The following is a 21,201-nucleotide window of genomic DNA, read 5'->3' as shown; positions in this document are numbered from 1 at the left end:
CACACACACACACACACACACACACACACACACACACACACACACACACACACACACACACACACACACACACACACACACACACACACACACATATATATGAAAGGTTTTTGTTGTTGTTGTTGTTGTTGTTGGTCATAGGGCTTGAACTCTGGGTCTGTGTGCTGTCCCTCAGCTCTTCAGTTCAAGGCTAGCGCTCTACCAATTGAGCCACAGCGCCACTTCGGTTTTCTGTCATTTATTGGAGATAAGAGTCTCATGGACTTTTCTGCCTTGGCTGGCTTTGAACTGCCATCCTCAGATCTCAGACGCCTGAGTAGCTAGGATTACAGGTGTTAGCCACCATTGCTTGGATACACACATACACACACACACACACACACACACACACACACACACACACACACACACACACACACACACACACACAGATGGTGACAAGAAAAACTAATGTTTTGACTACCCAAAAGGACAGACTTGGTGCCAGTGGCTATAGTTCTAGCTATTCAGGAGGCTGAGATCTGAGGATCATGGTTCAAAGTCAGCCGGGGCAGGAAAGTCCATGAGACTCTTATCTCCAGTAAGCCACTGGAAAACCGGAAGTGGCACTGTGGCTCAAGCAGTAGAGAGCTCGCCTTGAGCTGAAGAGCTGAAGGACAGCACCCAGAGTTCAAGCCCCATGACCGACAAAAAAAAAAAAAAAAAAGGACAGACTTGGAGAAGATATTTGTTATGCTTAACTTACAAAGGATTAATATATAGACTATATGGAGGACTTCTTCAAACCAAGCAGAAAAATACAGGAAATCTAAAGTATTGGGTGAAGTACATAAATGAACAGTTTTTAGGAAGGTCAATCCAATTGGCTATATGTGTTGCATTATGGCATAGACTAGTAGCTTGCTGTCCTGGGGAACACTACCTGGAAGGTATGTAGAACAAATGGGAACTTGCTCTACCCAACAGTGCCTCTCAATAAAGGAAGACAGGAAGCCTCTGAAATGATACCATCTCAGGAGCAGGCAACCAATATGCTCAGGGGCTTCAGTGAATTAGCTTGGTCTGAGCAGAGAATCATGCCTTGTTTTTTTGTGTTTTTTTTTGTTTTTTTGAGAACTGGGTGAAAGCTTGTTTTTTGACCTGTGTTTCCTCAGCCCTGCCACTGCACTGGTCTACTTGAACATTCAGACTTGGCCGCCGATGCCTAAATCCCAATGTGGAAACACAAGGAATATGGGGAAAAAAAATCTAACATGTCTTCTGTAGTCAATAATAGTACAGTAGAAGACTCAAACCATTAGTTCAGTGGGTGAATTCCAACCAATGAACTCAAGAGAATAATGATAATAATGATTAGTACAATTAAAGAGGACATATTTAAGTACCTTAACAAAATAAGAGAATAAAATAAACAAGCTGAAAAATAAAAGAATTCAAATAGGCAAATGAAATAAATAAGACAATATAATGTATTAAGGGGGAATCAATAAGAATAAAGAAATTCTGAAGAAAATCAAATTGAAATCTTGAAAACCTAGCTAATGAAACAGAACAAGTTGAAAACAGAGTTTTAGGAACTGAATATAAAGTAGAAGAAGTAGACCAGTCAAAGATACTGAAAAAACAAAATGGAAATACAGATGGAATAGCAAGACCTCTGGGACCAAACCTATGAGTCATGGCCATAAAAGGAGAAGAGTTACAAGCTAAAGAGACAGAGAATCTATTCAGCTAAAATAATAGAGGAACCAGTCTTAAGGAAAAGATGGTCACTAGGTACAGGAGACATATGTCACTACAAACTAGATGTCGGTAGGGCTAGGGCTTGGAGTGATACATTTCAAGTCCCAAGCAAAGTTGTCTGCCTAGATTAGTGTATCCAGCAAAAATATCCTTTGTAATGAGAAACGAAAACATTCTACTTCAGGGAAAGAGACATTTTTCAAAGTAATTCTGGACTTCAGACCTGTAAAATTGAGTGGTGGCATTCATTTATGAAGTAGGGAACACTGGAAAGGAATGTGGTTTGCACAGAAAATTATGAATTCATATTTGTGCATATTGACTTTGATGTAGCATTGAGAAATTCAAATAGGTTAAGTAGAAAATTGAATATTGAACCTCAAGGAGAAGTTTGAGCTAGGAATATATGTTTATAAGTTATTTACATCCTGCTAGAAGACGAAACTAGTATGAATAAAATAGCCTAACATGCTCTATATAAAATAAAATAAAAGAAATCCTGAATCTTGACTTTCCAAGTAAATGAAAGGCCATAGGTATAGGAAGAAAATGAAGTGCATATTATGAGAATCAATAAAAATGGGAAGGTATTAGAAGGCCAATTAACATGAGCACTGAAAAAAAATAAAATAATCAGTTTGTTTTAGATATATGGAGTAAGAATTAAGAAGTGGATTGTAATCTTCGTTAGATTGTGTTCATAGTGACAGAGGAGGAAGCAGAGTGAGAGTTTTGCGCATGTATAAATGGGAATGAAGGATGTGTTTCTCTTGGCAAGCAATGTATTATTAGCTTTGGTCTGCCTGTATACTACCACCCCTTTATGTAGTAGTATTCCATTTTATAGGGTTGATAGAACAAATACTATGAAATCTCTCTAAAACTCTTCTTTATTATTTCAAAAGATTGAAACCAAGTTTTATTTGATTGCAGTGTCTCCATCTCTTTTCATACTACGACTGGGACCATTTGATCCATTTTGCAACATTAATTGTGCTACTGTCTCTGGGATTATTACAGTCCTAAAGCAATGGAGTTTTAAATATTTCTAATTTAGTCCTCTGTAATAACTTAATAACTAGCTTTGCTACCAATTTGACTCTCCTTTTCTCCATGTGTGAAAAGGAACTTGTTCCTTGAGGCACAGTTAACTTAGCTGGACATCTGATTTTTGTTTCAGTGTACTTTGGTAACTCGTCTTACTCTTCAATATCTTTAGAGCTGAAACAGCATAATTCTTTCTAATTTTCTTTTTCTGCCTTCTTGTTCTTTTTCCTGGTGGTGTTAAGATACTCATTTAGAAGTATATCTACAGGAATGCAGTGGAAATGTACAATATGGAACAATGTACAAATAAGTGTCAAATTTATGCATATAGAAATAAGACTTCTCTGTGGGAGAAGCTTGAATGCAGAGGTCATTTAATGGTTCACTTAAAATGATGTGTGTGTTGAGATTTTAGAAATATAAACATTTCTATATGTGCCATTGTAATCAAATCATAGAATATTTTCTTCACTTCCCAAAGTTTATGTAATCATTTGTAGCTAATCCTTTCACTTTACTCCAGCTCCTAGTAATTGTTGATCTGATTTTGTCTTGTGTGGAATGTTATGAAAATGAAATCAAATCCTGTAGAAGTAGACAAACTATAATAGCACAGCCAAATTTATATATACAATTTTTTTTGTCAGTCATGGGGCTTGAACTTTGTGCCTGGACACTGTCTCTCAGCTCTTCAGCTTAAGCTAGCACTCTACCACTTGAGCCACAGCACCATTTCCTATATAAATGTTTTTATATATAAACTTACATTTATATAATTGATAAGTTAAGGATACTTTTATACATGTTAAATAGTTGATAAACCTTTCTAAAAAATGTTCCGTGATCATAGCAATGACATGAAGTTCATATTTCCATGTCCTGACTAAAGCTTAAATAGAATACAGTCTATAGTCCTTCATTTATGTATTGTTGTTAACTGTTGTCTAGTTCATATGTTTTTACCTTACTAAAGAAAATTTTATCTAACCTGTCTAAGAAGTATTTGTTTAGCCCAAATAAAGTCACAAAGATTTTCTTCCTAGAATTTTTGTAGTTTTATAGATTATTTACTTCTGCAATTCATTACTTTTGCACATGTTTTCTATAGCCTGGAAGCTTGGTGCATACCTGTAATCCTAGTGGAGATAAAAGGATTGTAGTTTGAAGCCAGAATTAGTTTTAGACCCTGTCTGAAAAATCAAAACAAAACAGCAAAAGGACTGGGGTGTGAACCAAGTAGTAAAGTGCTTGTCTAGCAAGTGCAGGGCTATGAACTCAGTCCTGAGTACTGAGGGAAAAATGACTATTTCTCCATTGAATGATTCTAGTACAGTGTAAAAAATCTATTACTTAATATTGGACTATTTCTTGTATATTCTGTTGTATTCCATTGGTGTATGTTTTTGTTATTTGCTAATTTCATATTGACCTGATTATTGTAGGTTTTGTTGTAAGTTTTGAAATTGTGTAGTGTGATTCTTTTAACTTTTTTCTTTTTAAAAATATTTTTGCCTATTATAGGAATTTTACTTTTCCTTATAAATTTTAAAGTTTATCTGGCCAAATTATTAAAGAAATTATGATGAGATTTTGATTGATAATACATTCAGTTTAAAGATGGACTTGGAGAAAATTGTAATCTTAATTATATTGTCTTCCAACTAGCAATTATAGTATGTTTTTTCTCTTAAGTTTTATTTGATTATTTTGATTGTTTTATACTTTCACCATAGCTGATCAGAATATCTTTTGTTAAATTTATGTCTGAATCTTTTAATCTTTTTTAGAATGTTATACAGACTTAATTTTTTATTTTTAATTGTTCTTTGCTAGTATAAAAAAGTATATATATATGGACATTGGTATTGTGTCATGTGACCTTGCTAAGCTTATTTGTTTATTTATTTGTTTATCTGTCTATCTACTAGTGTGGGCCCTGGGGCTTGAACTCAGGATCTGGGTGCTGTCTCTGAGCTTCTTTTGTTTAAGGCTAGTGCTTTATCACTTGAGCCAGAGCTCTACTTTCAGCTCGTTGAGTAGTTTATTGGAGATAAAAGTCTCACAAACTTCTTTTTGCCCAAGCTGGCTTCACTGCGATCCTCATATCTCAGCTTTCTGAGCAGTTAGAATTAAGGATGTGAACCAGTGGCTCTGGGCTTTTACCTATGCAGTCTTGAGGGTGAAACAACTCACACTGCAGTTTCTCTGTAGCTAGTTCAGAATGTTAAATGCCTCCATTTGTCAGGATATTTTCAATTATGAGATTTAACTCTAAGTGCAGGAACATCTATCTGTCTGTCTGTCTGTTTGTCTGTCTATCTTTCTAACATCTATCTACGTTGTGGAAATCACACTACTGTATCTATTACATCAAATGTTTAGCATTTATCTTATTTTTGTAGTGAGAAGGTAAACTTTCATAGCTTTCCACTTAAAAATCACTGAGGGCAAGTTGACAAAGGAAATGATTTATTTGGAAAATGAAGGCTCCAAAGACCCATCTTTCCTGGGGGTTCTGGCACAAGGTTGTGTGTGTGTGTGTGTGTGTGTGTGTTTTGGCTTTTTGGATTTTGAACATAGGACCCTGTGTTGGCTTATTTGCTTGGCTGGTGCTTTGCCACTTGAGCTATACCTGTAGCCTGCTTTTTGCTGGTTATTTTAGAGGTTGAGTCTAGTGGATTTATCTGCTGGGCTGGCTTTGAATCACAGTCTTCAAGAGTAGTTAAAAAATTTAGGTTATCTGCCTTTCTAATGTGTGGTTTGCTGTTATGTATAGGTCACTGGATGTTCTGAGTTGTAAAAATCTAAAGAAAAGTTAGTGACTAGAAGGTATTACAAATCATATCTTTTTAGTTTCTTCTCCAAGGAATAACTAATTCCCAGTTAATAGGATACTAAAGGTTTATTTTCTTCAGAGAACAGAGGAAAATCTCAAAAGGCTACTTTTCCCTCCCTGGAATACCAGGAGAAATAGAGTAAAGCAACTTCCTTTTGTGGGACAAGATGAGATACATATTGGAGAATAGTCTTTAACTCATTAGGTGGCTTCAGTCAGAGGTGTCTTCTATACAAAGCTAGTTGGAAACCAACAACATACTGCTCAGCTGAATGACCTCTGAAGTAATGAGTTTTAAATCACCAAAAGCTTCTAGAGGTAAAGCATTTACCTAGGTCTTCACATGGTACCACTTCTATCTGAAGTGATTTTCACAGTGCAATATATGGTTTTTAACACAGTAAGTATTGTTTGGATTTCTTGAACTTATTCCTCCATACAATTGCAATTTTCTATCCTTTCATTAATATCTTCCCAATTCACCACTCCCAATCCAATTTAAAAAATACATTGTGTTCTTATTTTCTGTTCATTTATATTTGATTCTTTTTAATAATTTTGGCTTTTAATCTTATACCAAAGATACAAGTGATTTATACACCATTAAATATTTTTGTATTCTTCACTTGATTATGTACTTAGTCTTGCCAGTGAGTTTTATATTTACATAGGTTTTGTGTTACCAGTTGTAGTCCTTTTACTTCAGCTTGAAGACCTCCCTTTGGCCTATTTCTTATCAGACAGATCTGGTGTAATGAAGTAGTTCAATGTCAAAAGATAAAGTCATTTATGACTATGGAATAAGATCACAAAGAAGCCATAGCAATTACAAATATATATGCATATAACAGTGGAGTACCAAAATATATGAAGGAAATATTAATAGATATGATTGTGTTAGGTTACAATACAGTAAAAGTAAGAGGCTTTATTACTCACTGTCATCAGTACATAGATCATCCAGACATAAAAGCAATAAGGAAATAAAGGACGAGAACTATATTTTAGATCAAATAGGTATATAATATACATAATGTTCTATACAACAACATAACACATTTTTCCTTAAGTGCACATATAACATTGTCCAGGATACTCCAGAATAGGCCACAAAAAAAGATTAAGAAGATTAAAATCTGAATATCAAAGTAGGTTTTTCAATCATAAGATATACAACTGAAAATCAATATTATGAGTAATGTTGGAAAAGTTGCAAATATGTGAAATTAAACCATATGCTCTTGAATAGCCAGAAGAAATTGAAAAATTTCTTGAGACAAAAATGGAAGCACAGTGTACCAAAACTTATGGAATGCAGAAAGAGCAATTCTAAATGGAATATTCAATAGCAACAAATGTCCTTCTCAGAAAAAGAGATCAGCCGGGTGCTGGTGGCTCATACCTGTAATCTTAGCTCTTCAGTAGGCTGAGATCTGAGGATTGAGGTGCAAAGCCAGTCTAGGCAGGAAAGTCCATGAGACTCTTATTTCCAATTAACTACTAAAAAAGCCTGAAGTGGAGCTATTGCTCAAGTGGTAGAGCACCTGATTTGAGCAAAAAAGCTCAGGGACAGTGCCCAGACTCTGACTTCAAGCCCTAGGACGGGCACCCCCCAAAAAAAATAATCTCAAAAATCTAACTCTTCAACTATAAGAACTTTTAAAAAATGAAAAGAGATCTCAAATAAAAAAATCACTATAATAACTAAAAATGAAGGGAAATCTTAACTAAAAAATCTAACTATACAACTATAAAAGCTGAAAAATGAAGAATAAACCAGCTAAAAGATAGTATTTAATGAAGTATAAACCAGCTAAAAGATAGTATTTTGCTTTATTTGTGAAGGATTTGTTTCTCCTTGATTTTGAAAGAGTGGTTTTGCTGAGTAAGTTATTTTTGGTTGGTAGTTTTTTTTTTCATTTGTTTTTTGATTCTCTCATCTTTCTCTCCTCCCTTCTCTTTTTCCATCCTTCCTTTCCTTCCTCCCTCTTGTGCTGGTGCTGGAGCTTGAACTTGGCCTAAGCACTATCTCTTAACTTTTTTGGCCGAAGCCACTTCTGGCTTTTTAGTGGTTAATTGAAGATAAGAGTTTCATGGAATTTTCTGCTTGAGCTGGCTTTGTGTTGTGATCGTCAGATCTCAGCCTCCTGAGTAGCTAGGAATACAGGTGTGAGCCACTGCTACCTAGTACCTATGAGTTTCTGCTGAGATATCTGCTGTTAACCTGATTGGGACTCTTGTATATATGATTTAATTACTTACTACTGAGAGGATCCTCTCTTTGTCTTGGATTTTGGATAGTTAGATCATATGTATTAGTATAATCTTACCTAGATTAAGCTGATTGGAGACCTTTTATACTTACATCTTTCCCTAGATTTGGAAAATTTCTGCTTTTGCTTCTTAAAGCTTTTAAAAATATTTTTTCTTTTTCTGCTTGGATTCCTGTAACTCTAAAATTTCCTCTTTAGATATTATCCCATAAATCCTATAACCCTTCTTTATTCCTTTTCATTGTTTTTGGTCTGTGTATTTTAAAATAACTTGTCTTCCGGAAGTGGTGCCTTGGCTCAAGTGGTAGAGTGCTAGCCTTGAGCTGAAGAACTCAGAGACAACTCTCAGGCCCAGAGTTCAAGCCCCATGACCAACGACCAAAAAAACCTCCAAAACCAAAAAAACAAAAAACTTGTCTTTGAGTTCTCACATTCCATATTTTGCTTGGTTATATCACTATTGATGTTCTCTACTAAATTCTTCATTGAGTTCAATTTATTTTACAAGCCCAGGGGAGGCTACTGAGATTGATTCTGACACTTAGTGCAGCCTGGAATCTGGGGTCAAAGGGAGTAGTAGTCTGGTGCTAGACAGTACTGGAAACTATTCTCATAGAGGCTGATCTAGAATTGGATGATTATGGATGTAAGGTGGAAACTAGTTTGGTCTTGGGGAGAGTCTGGAGCTGAGACTACTAGGAACAGCCTGATGATGGGATGGGCTTAGAGAACAAGTATGTTAGACAGGTATGGAGTCAAACTACATAATCAAATCTGGAATTGGGATGGACCTGGAAGCTCAATGTATATTAGCTTGGAGTCAGGATGTGGGGACCAGCCTAGGGCTGGGACCACTCTGGCTGGCTGAAGCCCTAGACTTGGGTGCTGGCCTACTATTGAGACGGACCGGAAGCTTCTGTGTCAAAAGCATTTAGAAATGTACTCATTATCTTGCCCATGTAATTGTAACCCCTCTGTACAGTATTTTCATAATAAAATATAAATAAAATTTTAAAAAAAGAGATGGCTGAACAGTCTTGAAGTCTAAAGTTCTGGGATCTGATACCTCTTCAGGCATGGATGCTCAGGCTGAAAGCACTGGCCTGGAGGCCAGAGTCATGGAGTCAGAGCTGTGTTTTCCTGGGGTGGACTAGGTTTTGGGGTCTGCTACTCAATTCCCTCTTCTTTCCACAGCAGAAGTTGTTTCTTTCCATTCTTCTTTGAAATGGTCGAGAGGTGACCTTTTTCAGTATGTCTTTTCTTATTTCTTTGTTACATTCAGAAGCTGTATCTTTTACCTACATTTTTTTAGTTTTTGTGAAGGAATTTTCACATTTAGATAGTTACTTACATTCAAGTTTTTGTTGGGGGGCTAGCAGTGGCAAGTCTTATTCCTCTAATTTTGCTTATATCATCTATATGGTTGTTTTCAAAGAGTCAGCAACAGTTTATCTGTCTGTCTCTCTGTCTGTCTGTCTGTCTGTCTGTCTGTCTGTCTGTCTGTCTCTCCTTTCTCCTCTCCCTCCCCTCTCCTTCCTCCCCCTTTTCCCTCCCTTCTCTCTTTCCCTTCCCTTCCTTTCCCTTTCCTTTTCCCTTTCCTTTCCCTTCCCCCTTCCCTTTCTCCTTTCCCCTTTCCCTCCTTTCCCCTCCCCTCTCTTCCTTTCCCTTCCCTTCCCTCCCCTCCCTTTATCCTCTTCCTTCCTTTTCCTTTCCCTTCCCTTCCCCCTTCCTTCTTCTTCCTCCTCTGCTACCCCCCCTCCCCCCCTCTTTTTCTTCTTCTTGGCAGTTCTGAGGTTTTAACTCGGAGCCTCATGTTTGGAAGAAAAACATTTCCACTTGAGCTCTTTTGTGCTTTGGTCATATTTTGACATAGGGTTTGACTTTATATGTGGGCCAAGATGTTTATATTCCCCATTGTAGCTGAGATGAGGAGTTCATGCCACCATGTCAAACCTTTTCTGTTGAGATGAGGTCTTGTGAATCATTTTTTCTGGGCTTACCTAGAACTGCAAATTTCAGCCTGGTTGATTTTTCTTGATTTCAGCTTTAATTAAAACAAATTCCTTTCTTCTGTTTTCTCTGGCTGCCTTCTCTTCCTCCTCCTCTTCTTCCACCTTTTTATTTTTGATATAATTAATTTAGGAAAATTCTTGGTCATTATATCTTCAAATATCTTCAAAATATCTTCTGTTTTTCTGGGATTCTGTTTTCATGTACCAGGTTAACACGTGGATTTTCAGTTGTTGTTTCCCAACTCTTTTTATTCATCTTTCTGTTTTCAGTTTTGATAATTTTTATTAACTAAATTTTCAAGTTTATTGATTCTTTCATTGCATGTTTTCATCTATTTATGAGCCCATTAAAGGAACTCTTTGTCTTTTGATACCAAAAATTCCATTTGATTATTTCTTTTTACAGTTCATTTTTCTGTTGTAATTCTCTTATTCATTCATGTTCACCTTTTTCTACCTATCCTTAGTAATTTTAACAATTTTAAAGTCTTCCTGTTATAATCTATCCTAACATTCATATCATTTCAAATTTAAGTGGGTTGAATTTTCTACCTTTTGAGGATGGATTGTTTAGCTCTTGGTTTTCTCCTTTGTCTTATGGTTTTGTGTTATATTTATTCCTTGTTGTGGATGTGGGATTGTTGGTATTGGATAGTGAATCATCAATCAAGAATTCAAAAAGGTTTGGATTTTGTTGTGGTGATCATTATATCTTTTCTTTTCTTTTTTCTTTTTTTGGTTGGTCCTGGGGCCTGAACTCTGGGCCTGGGCACTGTCTCCAGCTTTTCAGCTCAAGGATAGTGCTCTACCACTTGAGCCACAGTGCCACTTCCGGTTTTTTTCTGCTTATGTGGTGCTGAGGAATCATACCCAGGGCCTTATGCATGCAAGGCAAGCACTCTATTATTGAGCCACCTTCCCAGCCCCGATTGTAAAACTTTTCCAAAGCAATGGTCTGTTTTTACCTTGTGCTTTAGTATATATGCTGGAGTATCAAGTATTTTTATGCCCTTTTAGCCATTCCTACACACCTGTACCACAGAGAAGGTATGTTGCCCCGTAATTACGGTGATTATGTGATGTTTTTCTGGTGATTGGGGAAAGATGTTCCCAGGTTTTTCTACCGTCTGTATTTTTACAGAGCCTTGCTACCTGGCCTTGGAGATGAGACTGGCTGAGTTCAGAGTCTTCCCTTACTATAGAAGCAAATTTGCCTTGCATTTTAAGTTAGTTTGTGGGCACAAGGTTCTTCTAGTACTAATATACCGCTGATTTGTATTTGTGTACCATTCTGGATGGCTTACTGCTTCATGGGCAGAAGGTTGTTTTTGTTTTGTTCTGTTTTGTTTGGTTGTGGGGCTTGATCTCAGGGCCAGGGCTCTGTTCCTGAGCTCTTTTGCTCAAGGCTAGTGCTCCACCACTTTGAGCCACAGTACCACTTTGAGTTTTCTGCAGAGGTTTTTTTTTTTTTTTTTCTTTTTTGTTGGTTGTAGGGCTTGAATTCTGGGCCTGGGCGCTGTCCCTCAGGCTCTTTAGCTAAAGGTGAGCGCTCTACCACTTGAGCCACAGTGACACTTCAGGTTTTTTGGTCATTTATTGGAGATACTAGTCTCACAGACTTTCGTGCCCAGGGTGGCTTTTGAACCTCTATCCTCAGATCTCAGTCTCCTGAGTAGCTAGGATTACATACGTGAGCCACTGGAGCCTGCCTATGCAGAAGGTTTTTAAAAAACTTTTTCATAGCATCAGTGGCTCTTTACCTCTGTGCTGGAGATGATAGAGTTTACTTTCTCATGGCTTAAAGTTTCATTTTATTTATTTATTGTTGTTGGTTGTGGGACTTGAACTCTGGGCCTGGGCCCTGTCCCTCGGCTCTTCAGCTTAAGGCTAGTGCTCTACCACTTGAACTAGAGTGCCATTTCTGGTTTTCTGAGTGTTTTATTGGAGATAAGAGTCTTCTAGACTCTCCTGCTGGAGCTGGCTTTGAACCTTGATCCTCAAATCTCAGCCTCCCAAATAGCTAGGATTATAGGCATGAGCCACCGGTGTCCAGCTTATTATCATATTTTTTTTTAATTTTTAACCAGAGAAAGTTTGGGGAATTGTGCCTGTCCCTCAGGAGTTACAAGTCTTTTTGCATGCTTTCACAATACACTTAAGTAAAAGGGCTCTATGTTTCATGTCTTGACATCAGTCTTCTTTATAAACATCCAATGGAGGTCTAGGGGAAAATGCTTATTTATGTGAATTTCGTTTGAGTTTGGGTTCTTAAGCTATTCCAAACTGTGTTAACCCATTTAAAAATTTGTTAAAATTTTAACTGATTTTTCTTAAGTTGTCATAATGGCAATTGTTTCTTTCTGTTATTGCCAAATGTAAAACAGTGTGTCTGATTTCTCCTTGGAGACATTTACTTTTTGTTTTAATTTTAAAGTAAAATCTAGTTTTATTTTTTATTCTATACAGCCCTATTTGTTAGGCTATTAATATTTTAGAATGTTATAGCCAAACTATGTCCAGACTACTATACACATTTAAACAGTTAGTGAGAGCTCTCATTTTGTGTTTGTTGACCTCTTTAGGATCTGTTTAAATTCTTTAGATCATTCCGGTTGAGATTACATCCCATTGATTTGATGTTCATAGGTTTTAGTTTCACTGTGTAAATCACATTAGCTTGTTATATTTTGTGATGTTTAAACATATTACTATAAATATTTTAGATCATATATTAAATATGTTAGATCATATATTAGATCATATATTAAATATATTAAATATTGTATCATACATTTATTTATTTATTTATTTTTTGGGTCCGGTCGTGGGGCCTGAACTTTGGGCCTGGGCACTGTCCCTCAGCTCTTCAGCTCAAGGCTAGCGCTCTACCACTTGAGTCATAGAGCCACTTCCGGCTTTTTTCTTTTTGCTTATTTGGTGCTGAGGAATTGAACCCAGGGCCTCATGTATGCAAGGCAAGCGCTCTACCACTGAGCCACCTTCCTAGCCCTGTATCATATATTTAATATGATACAAATAATAGGAAGAAATTTTAGAATTTCTATTCAGAGAAATATCTCCATGCAAGTTGTATTCTGTAATTAAAATAAAAATTTTATTTTTAATTCTCATTCCATATATTTTCTGGTTATAAAATCATGTTAACAGATTGCAGTGATATTTATTTGATTAGGAAACCAATTTAAACATCTGTTTTTTTCTGCAGAAAATTGCATCAGCAGTTTGAAATGTATAAGGAACAGGTAAAAAAGATGGGAGAAGAATCACAGCAACAGCAAGAACAGAAGGGTGATGCACCAACTTGTGGTATCTGCCACAAAACAAAGTTTGCAGATGGATGTGGCCATAACTGTTCATATTGCCAAACAAAGTTCTGTGCTCGTTGTGGAGGTCGTGTGTCATTACGCTCAAACAAGGTACAGAAGTGAAAGCATGACAATTCTCTTACAGTTAAGCTTATTGCCAATAAAATAAAAGTGCTTACCTGAAATTTATTCATATTAACCAAACAGCAAAAACTTTTGTTGTCCTCATTTTAGATAAAAATTGTTTAAATTCTTTATTGGTTTTAAAATATATTTGTTTTGCTATTTTATATCAGTTAGCTCATGCTTTTGTTTTTTATCACAGGGTCTTAAACATTCAAAGATGATGAAATTGACTTATAGATAAACTAATCTCACTCCTTTATTGTATAAGAAAAACTCATTTAGAGCAAGTGAAGTTGATTCTTTAAAAAAATTTTTATATTATTATAAAGATGATGCACAGAGAGGTTACAGTTATGTACACCAGGTAAAGAGTATATTTCTTTTTGGACAATGTCACCCCTTTTCTTGTCTCTCTCAGTTTTTTCCTCTCATCCCTACCCACAAGTTATATAGTTCATTTTCAACATAGTGTCTAGTGAGTGCCACTGCTGTATTTGTTGGCACTTTGTCCCTACATTTCTGTGCCTCCCCTTACTTTCCCAAAGATATATAAACTAACATCAAGATGAAAAGAGCAACAAAGTAAAAAAAAAAAACCTCCCTTCTATTTCCTGGAAAGTAGATTCTTAAAGCCGTACAACTGATTATTGTCAGAGTTTGACATAGCTTTTTCCATTACTAATATATATTTGTGCTAGGCATTGGGCTTGAACTTAGAGCCTGGGCACTGTCCTTGAGCCTTTGTGCTCAAGCCTAGTGCTCTACCACTTTGAGCCTAAGCTCTATCTCCAGATTTGTGGTGGTTAATTGGGTATAAGAATCTCATGGACTTTCTTGCCCCTGCTGGTTTTGAACCATGGTCATCAGCTCTCAGCCCCATGAGTATATGTGATTACAGGTGTGAGCCACTGGTGCCTGGCTTACTACTATACTTTTAGAAGCCTTGTAGATTTGTTTTTCCTTGGCCCATTTTCTTTCCTTTTTGAAAGAGGACTATTCCAATTTGAGGTTCTGTTTCATAATTCTATACTCTGAAGCTATATCCCCCTTTGTGTTTCTTTTAACATTGATGAAGTAACATTCAATGATAGAATTTAAAGACAACATGGTAAAGATCTGTTCATACTTTTAGATTTTTAGTTTATCTCTACACTTTAGTGAATATGTCAATGCAACAGAAAAAGTACTTCACTGAATTAGGAAAAAACAGTATTTAAAAAATGTTCATTTTAGTAAGTTCTTTAGAATTTGCCTTTATTTCCTTGCTAGTATTTTATCATCAAAATATTTACTTGTACAGTTTAAAATAGGAAGCTGATATTTTTATATACAACATTTGGATATAATTGTGGGAATTAGTTCCCTATGTGATTGCTCTTTTTTTCAGTAGTTTGTTTTCCCCATAATAAATCTCATTTCTTTTCATTTTGGCTTGCTTGGTTATGATTCCTTTTTCCTATTACTATTTTTGAATCAATGCATTGGGTAGAAACTCTAGAATATGTAAATGGAAGTGATGAAAGCTAAAGTCCTTGTATTGTTTTTTCATCCTAGAGGAAAGCAGTCAGTCTTTCAGAATCAAGTATGATGTTGATGGTCAACTTCATTAACACCATTTAGGTCAGATTTATTGAGAGGGTTTTCTTCACTTTAGTACTGGAGATTGACTGTAGTATGCTGGACAAGTATGTTACCATGTGAGTTGCATTCAGTCTGAGAATTTTAATTTTTTCTCAAAAACTTACTCATTGGGAGCAATGTTATAGTTTTTTTTTGCTTTGCTAATATGTTGAGGTACATTGAATTTTGTATTCCTAGAATTCTAAAGCTTCATTTTATATTTGAATAAGTTTGATGTGATAAAATTTTTGTTTACATTTTTTGCTGCTAGGTTCATGAGACGTATAGTGTCTTTGTTTTTCTTTTCTTTGGTTTTGGCATTAGGGTCATGTTGGCTTAATAGAATGAATTGGGTAAAATTATGCTTTTTAATCATAGTAGTGAGTATATAAGTTTATATAGATAGGAATTTTGCTAGCACTAAAGCTACAGTATGTCAGAACTGATGTTTGCAAGTAAGAGATATAAAATGGCTCAGGTATTAGACATGAATTCATTTGTTTTAAAATGTTATACCTGGGGCTGAGAAGGTGGCTCAGTGGTAGAGCACTTGCCTTGCATGCCTGAGGCCCTGGGTTTGATTCCTCAGCACCACATAAGCAAAATGAAAAAAGTTGGAAGTGGTGCTGTGGCTCAAGTGGTAGAGCGTTAGCCTTGTCTGAAGAGCTGAGGGACAGCACCCAGGCCCAGAGTTCAGGCCCCACGATCGGACCAAAAAAAAAAAAGATGTTATACCTGGTAAGTCTTACCCACTTCCTTTCCAAGAAAAATCATTTAAGTCATTATTAGCATATATTAATTATACAAAGGGCCCGTAAATACCATGTACATGATTCCTATGTATCTGATATTTACAACATGAATAATGTACTTTGATCATATTCACCCCATGTATATTACTCATTCTAAACCCAATCTCTCTACCACCTGCCTTTTAAATAATAGTTGATGGCCTTCATTATGCTGTTTCCATACAAATAGAATGTATTTCTATAAAATTCACCTCTTGTCACCCTTTTCTTTTTCCCTCATCCTACCTATTGGTTCACCCCAACAATCCACCTTTCATAGTCTTGCCATAGAATTTTTTTCTAAGTGTTGGTTCAGCATATGCGTGAAGATCTGTGATAATTGTCTTTCTGAGCTTGTCTTGTCTCACATAACATGTTGTCCTCTAGCTCTTTCCATTTTTCTGAAAATAACCTAATTTCATTCTTAGGGCCAAATAATACTCCATTATATGAATGTACTTTAACTTCAAATATTAACAAAAACTTAAAATGACCATTGTAACAAAGTTTTTAGTAAAAGTATTTATGAATAATACTTATTTTAAAACTTTTTATTGACATTATTTTGGGTCCATAATAATAGGACATTGTATTCTACTTTAGAAGTCTTGTCCTTTTACTTCTCCTTTAGTAAATATATTAGAATAGAGTTGAATCTTACATATTATAAACAGACCTCATATGTATTTTTTTAATTGTTGGGATAGCCCCTAGGTTACTCCTCCTAAAAATGTAAACTTTTTAATGAGTACTATAGTTCTAAATTATGCCACTTAATTCAGAAAGTCAGTAATCAGTTTAGGTCTCCTTATGGCTCTCTCCACAATAAAATACGTAAATGATCACTTCTTCATTAACGTAAACTAATAACTGCTGTCTTTTTAAGAACTCTCTCTCTCTCTCTCTCTCTCTTTTTTTGTTGATCATGGGACTGAACTCAGGGCGTGGGTGTTGTCCCTGAACTTTTTCTCTCAAGGCAAACACTCTATTACTTTGAGCCCCAGTGCCACTTCCTCCCTTCATTTTCCAGCTCTTGTTTTCTACCATCTGAGTCAATGCTAGTATCCTGCCATTGAGGACTGCTCCAGTCTTAGATTCCCAAATCACATATATAGCCATCTTAATATTTGTAAAATGCAAATCTGATTATTTTATCTGTTTCAAAAAACCTGTTGAGTGAACATTATCTCTCAAGTAACTGAAGTTTCTAGTGACATAAAGAACTTTCCACTTGTGATTTATTTCCATTCTTACTCTAGGAAGGCATGAGCTCTCCTCCATTTTGGATTTTTCAATCACATTATACTTGTGTCTTATACATTTTTGTTATTCTTGCTGCTGTCAGTTCATATAATACTCTTCTTGCCTTTCCATCCTTACATTCCTTGACTACTTAATGAACACTTTTTTTTTTTATTTTTCTGGACTTAAATATCACTTTCCTTATGATTTTTTGGGTATACCAGGTAGATTAGCTACTCATTTTCGTACCCTACTAGTTACACAGATCTCTAATGTACTTAAAATTTTTTTATTTGTACTAAATGATTACATCTCTTTAATTCCCCTTGACTGCTTTCTGAATATTTAGCATGTCATGTTGACTGAATGAATATTGTACTTGTCATGCCATGGACTATATTAGCTTGGGACAGACTTTTTTTTCCCCTGTTCTGGGACTTAAACTCTGGGCCTGGATGCTGCCCCTGAGCTTCTTTTGTTTAAGGCTAGTGCTCTACCACTTGAGCCACAGCCTCACTTCTGGCTTTTTTTGTTTTTGTTTTTGAGTAGTTTAATGGAGATAATAGTCTCATGGATTTTCTTGCCCTGGCTGGCTCCCAACAGCGATCCTCAGATCTCAGCTTCCTGAGTACCTAGAATTACAGGAGTGAACCATCAGTGCCCAGCTTGGGGAAGATTTTTTAGAAAATGTATTCTTACTATCTTTAAATTACTTTATTATCTTTAAGTAATTGTACAAAGGAATTTCCCCTGCCCCCTTAAAAAAAAATCTAGCTCCTTGGTGATGTTTCTTACTGAGACACTTGTTTGCTTAAAGTTGACAAAACAAACTTGTAGATGAAAAAGTTAAACTATAGAAGGAGAATTTGTTTTTCTAGAGAGAGAGAGAAAATGGAGGGAAGGAGAGAGGGGGGGAGCTGAGAGAATATTGTGGGATTGTGAAAGAGAGGTGTCTTTCATGGATTAGAGAAGATAGGCAAAACAGTATCTTTGACTGTGTACAGTGACTTTTTATCACCTGTAGTTTTAACATTAGTAACATAGGAAGCAGTTAAGAACATAGTAATATAGAGGATGCATTCCTGTCCCTTCTATACAATTTCCCATGTTTTAATAATCTAGGTGATCAGTTATAGAATGAAGTATCAGACACTATTCTGAGGCAAATGTGTTATTGTACACCATTTTCAGTAGCCTCTATAAAATAAATATTTAATTCCCTGTTTTGTAGATGAGAATGTAAAGACAGAGAGTTAGGCAAACTGCACAAGATATATAGGTACAGGTGTTGCTTAAAGATTTAAATATAGGTTTGTGTGATTGCCATTCTCTTACTGACACCTGTATTTCTAAGAAACATTGGTACCTCCAAAGGACATAATTTTGATTTTAATTTATGTAAATCCTTATAATAAATCAGGTCATTATTGTTGCTTTAATACTTTTACGATTATGGTTTTATACTTAGACAAAAATGTACCAATAGAGTTTAGTTTTCAGTTTATCTAAATAGGTACTTTAGCTAAATTATATCTCTTGTATCACTTTGTACCTTTATAATATTGGGAAATGGATCTACATTTGCCTATTATAATTAATACATTTTACATTTAGTGACTTATTCAATTAATTTTTTGTTATGTGGTGTTTAGAAGTCTTAATGAAATGTAAAAGATTAGAAGCATTATGCATAATTCATGTAAAATTATGTTTTGTCTACTTTTGATAGAATAAGAGATAAGCAATGATTCTATTATCTTTGTACATAAGAGCTTTATTCCTAAACATTTAAAAAGTTTTTCCTTTGAGCTTGGTGTTTAATTAGGATTTTATTTGTGAAGAGCTCACTCTCTTTTTCTGATGTTTGGATGTTTAATTGCTTTTATGATAATTGTACATTTGAACATATTCAAAGATTTGCTTGCTTGACGTGAATGAAATATATGGGAAAAAATTCCATCCTAAAATTTTAAATTTAAAATCTAAAATTTTAGATTTCAGTAAAAATGTAACTTAAATATTGTCAGAATTTTTGTTTTATCAGAAAAGTATTATTAAATACGTAAAAATTAGAAAAAGAATGGAATTAATGATTTCTTTTTTGTTTTGTCTTTTCTGTCTTTTAAAACTTGCTTTCGTGGATATTCACACCAGGAGGACAAAGTGGTTAGAGTCTTTTTCTTTCTGTCTAATATAATTTTTGTTATTGCCAATTTTACCTTACATTTAACTATATCTAAATATTTTGTTACATTTGTATTGCATGATAAGCAGTATGACATATTTAAGCATGCCGATTTTACTGAAAAGCATATAAGTAAAAATTGTGTATTTGATTTTTATAAGGCTTATCTTTTTAGAATTTGGTGTTCTTCAAGATCGCACAGCATTCTTCATTATAAGAATTCTTTTAATCATAATATTTCTCTAAATACATCACTGTACTTAGCAGATTTTTTAGAACAATGTTTCTTATTTAATATAAAATCCATCTTTGTAATAGTCACAGTAACATTGAATTTGGATTTACTGACATGTATTTTATTGTTTACTTTTAATATTAAAATGTTTCCATCTCAGCAATGTGTTTGGGAAGTTAGTAAATAATATCTCATATTCTTATGTTTTATATAAAATGTTTATCATTTAAAAATCCTAAGTGGGTAGAATTAGATTTCAGGCTTGCTTTCAATCTGTTCATATCTGTCTTGAGAAGTCTGATTTGGATTTGGATCTGTTCTGGAGAGAGGTGACTGTCTCTGTAAATATAGACTAAAAAAAAAAAATTTTCATATTTTGATGAGTCACACTGAACTTCAGCCTTTTCAACTTTTCCCATTTTAAATTGACATAAAACTTAGAATAAATTTGTTAGGTGAGATTTTTTTTAAGCTATGCTTTTTTTTTTTTTAAACTAGGTTGAGCCTTTTAGTTCCCTTCAAAGTCTTCAACTACTCAGTTCAGTTGGTTATGATACATATAGTAACAAACATTGAACATGGGTTGAAAGCGAAATTTCTGAGTAGAAATAAGGATAATTTCTTTTTTCAAATCTATAAATCCAAATTATAAAATTGCCCAACAAATTTTTAAGGTAGTTTTGAAGATACACAGGTCAATTTGATACATGACAGGTCAATTTCATGCACAAACTGTAAGTACTCACAGTACCCTGTGTGCACATGTGGAAATATCACAATGAAACTCCATCATATTACAAGTGTATATTATCTCAAAAGTAAAATTTTAAAAATGAGAGAAGCATTAAACTTAAGAATTACAGGGTAAGATAAAAATATCTTTCTTTTTAAAAAATTTCTTTTATTATTTTTTGTTTATGTGGTACTGAGGAATTAAATCCAGGGGTACATGCATGCTAGGTTAGCACCACTAAGCCACATTCTCAGTGCAAAAGTATTTTTTGACCACATAAAAACTATGCTTCTTTGTGTACATTTAGAACACAAAACAAAATTCAACAGCACTTTTATGAAGATATTCTTTATGTAGACCTGTTTACTAGAACTTGCAATAGTGATGAAAATGTTTTGTATTTTCATTATCCAATATAGTAGGTTACTGTAGTAGCAAGTAGGTATTGAAAAATTAAATATTAAATTTAAATGCCATATGTCTAGTGGCTAAAGATACTATAAGCCTTGATTTAAAATAATCTCTTACTATTCAACCTCTGAGAGGTAATCATATTAGGAATGTGATGCATATACTAGCAAGCAGACAGGAAATCCACAAATATCCAAGAAATGTAATATTAACACCAGCTCATATAAAGCTAAGAAGATAATGAACAAAGGTTATCCTCACAAAGAGTAGAACCAGGAGATAGGAGTAACAGTGGTCAGGGGGGAACCTTTTAAGTGGCTGATCAGGTGTAGTCAGACGGGATAAACAAGGAACTTAAACTGTCATTCATATAGGGATACCACATGTTATATATTTGCCAGTGTATACGTTTCAATTTTCCCTTTCTGAATGATAGTATTTTTGCATTCACCCTATTTTGTCTCCATTTTTGTGTATTGAGTTTTGTTGGGAACAATTTATCTTTCGGTATATAGGTCAGCTATTCACAGTGATCCACGGTGTACATTCAATGACAGAAAGATTTGTTACCCTGGATTTAGAGGTAGATTTTATAACTAATGAGACTTTGGGATTGTCTCT

The 21,201-nt window shown here is 34.9% G+C and overlaps 1 protein-coding gene across 18 annotated transcripts in view; it reads left to right on the top strand.

Annotated features, from left to right (window-relative positions):
• Rims2 (regulating synaptic membrane exocytosis 2) overlaps nt 1-21,201 on the top strand; it is a 418,336-nt gene that overhangs the window by 72,328 nt on the left and 324,807 nt on the right. For 11 of the 18 annotated variants that reach the window (XM_042673019.1, XM_042673018.1, XM_042673020.1 and 8 more), the window contains one exon: nt 13,138-13,348. In XM_042673019.1, the coding sequence (XP_042528953.1) occupies nt 13,138-13,348 (211 nt within the window). Of the gene's footprint in view, nt 1-13,137; nt 13,349-19,170; nt 19,183-21,201 lie in introns of all 18 variants that reach the window. The other 7 variants (XM_042673027.1, XM_042673036.1, XM_042673024.1 and 4 more) reach the window with 1 other exon arrangement.

The sequence above is a fragment of the Dipodomys spectabilis genome, unplaced genomic scaffold, assembly GCF_019054845.1.
Source record: "Dipodomys spectabilis isolate Male_0828 unplaced genomic scaffold, ASM1905484v1 ptg000783l, whole genome shotgun sequence".
Lineage (NCBI taxonomy): Eukaryota > Metazoa > Chordata > Mammalia > Rodentia > Heteromyidae > Dipodomys > Dipodomys spectabilis.
This window is presented reverse-complemented; position numbering and strand designations above follow the sequence as displayed.